Below are 8,914 nucleotides of genomic sequence, written 5' to 3' on the forward strand. Positions count from 1 at the left end.
TGCCGCCAGGGAACGTTGGAGACTGCACTGCCGAACTGATCAGCTGTTCTAGGTAGTGGGGATTGTTGCTGCCGCCTATTACCCACTGCTACTGGGCATTTACCCCCCTGATTTCTGCCGTCGCCGTTCAGAACAGCTGATCGGCGGTATTCCGGGAAGCCAATCCAACCACCAATCAGCTGCTCAGCAGCAAAGGCTCCAACATTCCCTGGGGCTGGAAAACAGCAGCAGCAGTGACAGGTGACGGCAGTGGTGACACCAATCCCCCCTCCTCCCCCGCTGCAATATTTGCTCTATAAGACGCACAGACATTTCCACCCACTTTGGGGGGGGGTGCATCTTATAGTGTGAAAAATATGGTAAAATCTTCAGGTACGTTTATACAAGAACACTAGCTTCAACTTCTGAAAAATAAGTAAAGGAATTATGAAGCAGTTATATAAAAAGACTTAAAAAGTTTTGCCCAAGGAGATAGTGGCAACAGATAGCTAGGTCTTCTTTAGAGCAGTAGTCCACAACCTTTCTGGCTGTGTGGACCAGTAGCGGTGGCAGAGGAGGGGGAGAGAGGGGAAGGTTCTGCATGAGTCGTAGGTGAGAATGAGCAGTTTCATTTGTGCAAACAGTGGACACGCAGGTACACCCTTCTCACACAAATGAAGCATCACGTACACATATCTGCCTACTGCTCGTGAAGTAGAGCTGCATGCAGCCACTCATCCGTCGCTCACCAATCTATGGCCCACTACTGGGCTGCAGCTCGGAGGTTAGCGAGGATTAATAAGAAGTATCTTATATGGATAGGCAGTAAACCTTACCTCTGAAAATCCTTGTGATGAGGGAAGACGTTTTCTTTGCCAGATTTCAAGAAAGTGAATGACACTTTCCTTTGCCAGTGTTTTATTTTCACTCTCAAACATTCTTTTGTAAATGCACATATGCCATGAAGGATGGAACATCCAACAACCTATTATTAAAAAACAAATATGTACACTTTGAATAAGCTATTTCACTTGATTGCATGTCCGTACAAATAATTTAATTTGTAAGAGCTGATTATTTTATATAGTTTTGGGAAATTATGAGAAACATCACAATGAAAACAATCTACAAAGAAAAACTGTTAAAAATGAGGATCGCTTGAAAAGAATCTCTTCTCTCATCTTTAATACTGTAGTGGTTTACATAAGACTAGCAGTTACTTAGATAGTCAGAACTTAAACTACTCAAAACTTGAAAGATAAAAAATGAATGCCTTTAACTGGGTCTAGAAACAAATGGAGATATTAATATCTATCAATGTAATGTAGCAGTTATTACTAAGTAAAACTTCTGGATGGAATATAATTGAATGTAGAGTTCAAAAGTCACACCAGAGGAGACAGGTTAGAGCTCCACTTCCCTAGCTAACAGTCCTTTTCCTAAGGTAGCTGAGGAAATCTTGGGGCTGGCATTGGACAACCTAAACATTTTTATTCTGCAGAATTTCACTAAAGAAGCAAAAGTGACTTATAACATCATCTGATCATCTAATCATTACTCTACCGGTATAGGAGTACTGAGGACTGTCTGACTGTCTGTCAATCTCACCTCAGTGATGATTGGCAGATATCACAAGTTGCATCCAATGGTTAGTTGCAAAATGGTCAAAGATTGCTTAGTTGAAAGTTGGCTTCAGATGTGCAGCAAGGCTCATTCTTAAACTAATATTCTGTTTGGGTACCGCTGGTACCATGATGGTGAAACAGTGGCCTCCAATATCAACATAAGAAGAGAGAATGGGTTAGGGCAGGGGTGTCAAACTCAATGCCTGTGGGCTGGATCCAGCCTGATGCAGCCCTCAATGAAATTGAGTTTGACACCCCTGGGTTAGGGTTAGTGGACAAGATGAAAGTACTGATATGGTCCAAGATCTATTTGCGTTCAGACTAGATCAATTGGCAAAAATGCTAAGTTAGGAAATAGAACATCCAAACAGCAAATCTCTGAGCAGCCCTTGAGACTATTCCTGCCCCAAAACTCTAATGTGTCTAAACACACTGGTTTGTTTTAAACCAATGCTAAATCCTATCCTTAAGTTTCTTTAAGGAGGTACTCATGAGAAGTAAAACTATTTTGCAGAATGGACAAGCAAAAGAAAAAACAAGCATGGGTCTTCTTTTTCCATCCCAAAACTTAGCATGGTTCTGAGAGCCAGATCCCTTAATTGTGAACCAAATGTTTTGTATATTCCATAATTACACAGAACGATTGCCTTGTGGATAGAAAGATGGGATATATATCAAATTAATTAAAATGATGATTTTATATTTCAACCAACAATGTAATCTGCGACAGGAGAACACCAAGATGGACTAATGTCAAGACTGAATGAATTCTTATAAGGGCTTGCATTTTTATATGTTTGTTACCAACTACAAAGGCTAACAATATTTCTAAAGATCCTGAATAATCAAGCACAAGTAAATTTTGCAGAACTGAAAATAAATTCAAAAACTTACTTGCTGATATTGAACATTAACAGGACTTATCTTACCAAAAAAAATCTTACCTTTTTCTTCTGATATTGCAAGTTCATACAAGCTATTCAACTTTGGTAAAACTGGCTTTATTACATGTATCTGAAATTGGAAAACAGAAATTACTATATTAACATGCTTTATAAATAAAAAATATAATCATAGTTAAAAGCTAGATATCAATCTTTTAAGACCTACATAACAGTAAGTGATGGGGATAATGAAAATCTTAGCATAAATATTCTATGTAATTTACATATAGGATTTCCTTTATGTACTTTACATTTTAAGTCATTCTGCTTTTAAGTCCTTTCAACAAATTATAAGAAAAAATATAATTACTAAGTTTGAATCATTCCTTTTATTTTCAAATTCTATCCGTTTTCTTAAGCTAAAGCAATAACTTCTATAAATGTTAATGTATCCATTTACCAATAACATAGTTCTGACATCTCAATTCCTGTCTTCATCTACTTCTTATATCTTACAACTATATCAAACCCTCACATAATTTAGTATAAATTTAGTAAATACTGTAAACAAATTTTGTTTATAACTAAACCAATCCTTTTTAGTAACTATATTTACCTGATTTCCTTCCAAAGTCTCCATTATTAAAATATAATTTTCCCAAAACTGAGTAAATTGATCTTTTTTTTCAGCACACCACCAAAACAAATAAGATTCTATAAGATAAGTAAATAAGATGTTTTAGTCTTTTAAGCAAAGGTATAGAAATAATCTTATGCCTAAATTAACATCAATAATACAAAATAATAATGCACCTCGGATCCCTTCAAATCCTAGAAAACGTCTCTCAATACAAGTTGTCCAAGAGGGCAACTAGAAATAATGCAGTAAGAGCATAATTATTTCTCTTTGGAATTCTAAATGATTTATATTTTTTATATTATATTATATATATATATATTGCATAAGCTCTCAGTGTACATAAAAGCTATAAGTACATATAGCTTTTATGTAGACTGAGAGCTTATGCACTGAAGACAAATTCCTTGTGTGTCCAATCACACTTGGCCAATAAAGAATTATATATGTGGAAAGAACCCCATTCAATTTCTCTCTCCCTCTCCTAACAAGCCCTATACTTGTACTGCATTGATTATATGCCATCAATTTGTTGTCAACTCTTACAATCAAACAGATTTTATCTAGGACAATCTGTTCCTAGCATGGCCCTTTAGGTTTCCCAATGGTATACCCATTGCCACTGCAATTGAGTCCATCCTCCTCCTCCCCCCCCCCCCGCCCCTTTGCTAGTATTATAGACTTCTCAAGCACTATTATTATCTCAATCCAGTAAAATAGCTACACATTATGTAAATTTGAGGCTTTCTTGCACCTCATTTGTTATTCCTTTTTTATCAGCATCCATCACATAGACTACTCTTATATATTTCCCAACTAGGTTGTATCCCACAGGAACAAGTATGAAGCAGGTTCTCCTAGATCAATGTATTAAAGTTTGACAGGGCATGGAATAGCTGTGACAATGAAAAGATGTCCTACTATAATTTTCTTTTGTTCTTAACCAATTTTTGGCTTACCTCATTCTATTTGAAGCTTAGGCCAGCATTTCCATTCATTGTTTTTAATGCAAACCTAAGTTCGTTCTTAATGAAGTATTAACTTCACTAGCAATTGAATGAACAATGAACCAATACTGTAGTCCTCACTCTCCTTATAGAGCTATCCATCTTCTTTTGTCATGGGAACCTTTAAAAAAGCCATTAATCTATTTCTGCACATTGTCTTGTGACATGATCTCTGACAGGAAAGAATAATTGTTCTCTTAAAAATCTATATTATATATTCTTAGTTCTACTTTTTGCCCTTATCTGAGAAAAATTAGAAAATCCATAGAGGCATATTGCCAGTGTTTTTTCAATTACATTTACCTATATCCTCCATCTTTGACTGAATCCATTATATTAACTTACCAGCTATTGATTTTATTATCCAAAGCAATATTTGATTTAAAAATAGTTCCAGCAATTTAGATCTCCTTATCCAAGATTTTACAGATCTCAACTAATATCCCACCAAAGACTTTTTTCCAGACTATGTAAGGAGTTTCAAATACTATCCTTTTCACACAGGGAAGACATTTTGACTGCTATCTTCTGCATTGTTTCCAGAATTATTATACTTTTTCCCCCCAAATGTGAACAGAATTGTATATGTTCCAGATACATATATGCCAAGGATCTGTATGAGGCCATTACAATTTTGGGTCATACAATCTTTTCAGTTGCTTTCCTAATGATCCCGACCATAGTATTTGCAAATTTTGCTAAATTTGTAATATTATCCAAATTTAGCAAAATTGACCAAGCTGCTTATGGAACTCATTACAGAGTAGAATGACTGTGGAGAAATGGTATGATCATCATTTATTTCTCATTTATGGTCACCTAATGTTAAGAACCTTCTGACCTGCAAGATTTAAATGCCACGGTACTCCAGATTTAAAGAAAATTACTATGCCATTCCAAAAGCTGTCCAGCTGGCCTTGGGCTGGAAAGCCAGCAATAAGAATGCCTTTCCTCACAATCACTTCACATATTAAATGCTTGCAAGAGAGGGCTTTGGGTTTAGTATAGGCCTATCAGAGCCGATAGATACCATTGTCATCGTCCAGGCTACACCTGCATTCCAGGGCCATTTTATCAGATACATCGACGGCTTTCTTCAACAAATACCGGGCTCTTTTCCGGCACAGAGCATCGCTCTCGGACAGTCCCTTTTGCACCACTTCCCAAAAGTTGCAAGAAAGCCTCGCATCCAGCAGCGAAGTTGCCTCGCCATCGGTGACACCGTCCAATTGGGGAAACAGGACGTCGGAGAGGGCGCTCAGGACGAGCAGAGTCCGGTTCACCCGCGGGGCATCGGCGAGGGGCGACAGCACCAGGCCTTCCCAGATGAGACTCAGGGCGGCGCCGTTTCTTCCTAACGCCGGCAACAGCCTGCCGCCCACCAGCAACGCTTTCTCTTCCTCCCGCTCGTCTTCTCCCTCCTCACGCAGCAGCTTCAGGGCGGCCGCCACGGTTCGTCTGAGCAGCGCGGGATCCTCCAGCCAAGGCGCCGCCGCGCACAGGACCTCGACGCTGCCTTCCATTTGCGAAGCCTGAATCCCGGCGCAGGTTTCCAGCACTTCGCCGGCCAACCGCTCAGCCAGGCGGGGTCCGCAGACCAAAACGCAGGAGCGCAACGCTCCGCCGGTGGCTGTCACGAATCGTCGCCGCCCCTCCGGGCTTTCACCCGCCGTCACGCCGCTCCCGCTGAGAAGCGCCGGGAGGCAGCGGTGCAGCGCCAGCTCCCGGGCCACCCGTTGCGCCTCTTCGCCCCGGTTGCGCGGCCCAACACGTGTCGCCCGTTCCAAAAGGAAACGCAGCGCCTCCGCTCGCTCGAGGTTGAGCGCACCCGTTTCGCCGCAGACCGCCCGCAGCCACGCACCCCAGTCGGGGCACTGGGAGAGCAGCGCGTCGGCCAGCACGGCATCCATGGCAAAGGGGAAACCACGCGGCCTTGCAGTCAATTAGCGCGCGGCCTGCTCTGCCCGGTACTTTTCCCCAGCAGCCTTTGCGCTGAAGGTGGCTATAGAGAAGGACTAGCCTGGTGATAGCTCTAGCTGCGCTTGCTAGGTTTGTTTTGGCGAGGCTTTTGCAGTTCGCTGTACTAGACAGCTGTGAGGCAGGAATTCAGCTGGTGAAGCAATTCCCCTTCTTGTATTACACAGTCTCGCTAATTTATCTAATGCATGAGGTACGTCTACCACTTTTAGGCAGAGTAGGACTAGGTAAAGGATTTTGGTTAGGGAAGGTGAAGCCCGGTACCTTAAGCCGAGGAAAGGGAACCCTTTAGGCAAGGTAAGGATTTAGCCGGCAAAAAGTATTAATTGCATAGAACTTGCCAGATTCGAATGTTCACTCTTTGTTGCGCATTGTTTATAAATGCTGATAAACAGATTCCAAGATTACGATTGCATTATAATGAGAAGCGAAGTTCTTGATTGATATTATCAGCCTGCTTATGATACCTTATAGTGAGGATTGCTTGCAGTGGGAGTTGCCTTGGTCCTGTCTTAATTCCTGTGTAGTCCTTGGGCGAATCCGAATATCCCATACATTAGGGTAATGTTTTATACATTGGCGATACTAAACTTATGTGTGCCTTTGCTGTGAAGATGGTACAACCTTGTGGTAAAAGCAAAATGTATGCAAACTAAGATCTTGTGGGTTCATATAAGAATAGGTTGCTATAAAAACGGCTATTTCTGTTCTTTAGATGCAGCTCAAGAACTCAAACCATGCTTTTACACAAATATATAGCTATATTTGCAATTTAAGAGAAAGATTGTTGAATTGACTTAATTTCTTTACAGTATTCTGGGGAACCCAGGTTGCTTTTAACTACATACATGTTACTTTATTTTTCTTCTGTAATTGATCTATTTGATATGAAGTGAGCATTCAAGCATTTCTAACATCTTTTTAGATAAATAAAATATATATATTTCTTCTATTTATCCATATTGTGATATTTTGACAAAACTCTATTTTTGATATAGCAAAACTATGTTTTGATATAAAATGACCTGCTAAGAAAATCAAATAGACAAAATCCATATGTGGTTTTAGCTTCATTTTATGTAATGGCATAATTGGTAAAAAATAGTTGCGTTTTTATCACGCAAGCAAAATGTTTTAGGAGGATGTCTTCAGCTATTAGATAAGTTTCTAATTTGTTGGCTCATACAGAGGTAGGCTAATACATTAGAGGTAGACATTTTGCTTGATTGGACAAAATATAGTCAAGCTGTAGCCCAAAATGCTGGCTTTTCCTCCTCATACTCTGCAAAACTGAGGCTATCCAGAAAAAAAAGAGGAAAAAAGAGTTGCGGAAGACCTGCCCACAATCAAACTGAACATTGTCTTTAGAATCTATCTTCAAGCATTCTCTTTATAGAATAATCAGGAGTCTGGTGGCACATCTTCTAACGTTATTATTAAAAAGCATACATTTTTATGAGCTGCAGATCATTGCAACAGATGCATAGACTGGCTAGAACAGGGATCCCCAACCCCCACCCACCCATCTACCTGGTTCATGGACCGGCACATGGCATGCCAGAAACCAGGCTACGCAAACAAGTGAAGCCCCATCCATGGGATGTAGGCAGCATACGAAACTACGTCCCTTCCGGTCCATGGAAAAAAACCTCTCTCCACAGAACCACAGGTCCCTGGTGCCCAAAAGGTTGGGGGCCACTCAGTTAGAAGACTGATATAGGATTTAAATTGATGAAAGGCCAGGGAAGGAAACTCACATAAAGGCTTTAGGCAATTTCAGAAAGTCTCAACAAAAAATGGGTTTTTAACACATTACAATTGTTATTACAATTGCTTTGATAAGTATTTGCAATATATCTAACATGCAGTCTGCATAATCAAGCTTTTTTCTACATTTTTCCCCCTTCATAACTTTAATTGAGGCTACCAGGCTCTTCTGATTTTTTTGCTATTGTAAATTAACACGCCTCTCTTCCTTCATTTTCCCCTTTATTCCTTTTGCAGTAATCTTTGAACTTGGACTGACACCCAAAAATATACAAATAGGTAGAAAGTGAACATTTTTAAAGAGTGGTTATGACCCCCCCTCTTTCCCAAGGTGGTGGAAAGGGGGTAGTGTGGAAATCCTTTGAAACAAGGTTTATCAGAGAGATGCTAAAGTATGCTGAATGCTGTATACAGTAAAGCCTGATTGTTCTCTGTGTAGTAGTATTTGCTTTTCAAAGGAGGAGTAATCATATCTGGAAGGGAATGAGTTTCCTGTAGAAACCTCTGATCATTTGACCTGATCTTCACCCTGCAGAAGGAATTGCTATATAGGGGGGAAGTAGGGGTAGGACCCGTGAAGCTACAGCCAGAAAGAAATGGCAAACGCAGGGAGGAATTTACAGGCTTCAGGTTGGAAAAGACATCATGGTGCAGCTTTGATGGAAGAACTTCAAAAGCAATTTATTGCCTGCCTAGCGTTTTGCAGCCTAAGTTAATAAAAGGCAGGGGTTCCAAACACTTCAGCTCTTCAACTTCTTCAGGTAATTTCAGATTGTTCATTAATCCACAAACATTTATTATATGAAAATAATTTAATAAATGCTACTTTAACTGATAGTGCCATGAATATTAACTCAAAGCCACTTTTGCTTGTGGCTTACTAGCCAATCCTAGGTAACTATCTTGCCACCGGCTTGCTCACCTTCAGGACTAAAGACTAGCATGTGTAAGAACTCTATGGAGGCCCCAGAAAGATTAATCAAGCCCAAATAATCTTCAATCATTTATCAACCATCGGTTGAGTCCCAGACATTTATT

The 8,914-nt window shown here is 40.0% G+C and overlaps 1 protein-coding gene across 1 annotated transcript in view; it reads right to left on the bottom strand.

Annotated features, from left to right (window-relative positions):
* Positions 1-7,055, bottom strand: part of TARBP1 (tRNA guanosine 2 -O-methyltransferase TARBP1) — a 35,343-nt gene extending 28,288 nt beyond the window's left edge. Inside the window, exons 1-4 of the mRNA XM_081941621.1 lie at positions 5,163-7,055; positions 3,105-3,202; positions 2,549-2,618; positions 816-964 (exon numbers count right to left, since the gene is read on the bottom strand). Of these exons, the coding sequence (XP_081797747.1) occupies positions 816-964; positions 2,549-2,618; positions 3,105-3,202; positions 5,163-6,042 (1,197 nt within the window). The 5' untranslated portion in view covers positions 6,043-7,055. The remainder of the gene's footprint in view (positions 1-815; positions 965-2,548; positions 2,619-3,104; positions 3,203-5,162) is intronic.
* Positions 7,056-8,914: the final 1,859 nt, after the last annotated feature.

This window comes from Natrix helvetica (genome assembly GCF_964273705.1).
Source record: "Natrix helvetica genome assembly, chromosome: 2".
Taxonomy (NCBI): domain Eukaryota; kingdom Metazoa; phylum Chordata; class Lepidosauria; order Squamata; family Natricidae; genus Natrix; species Natrix helvetica.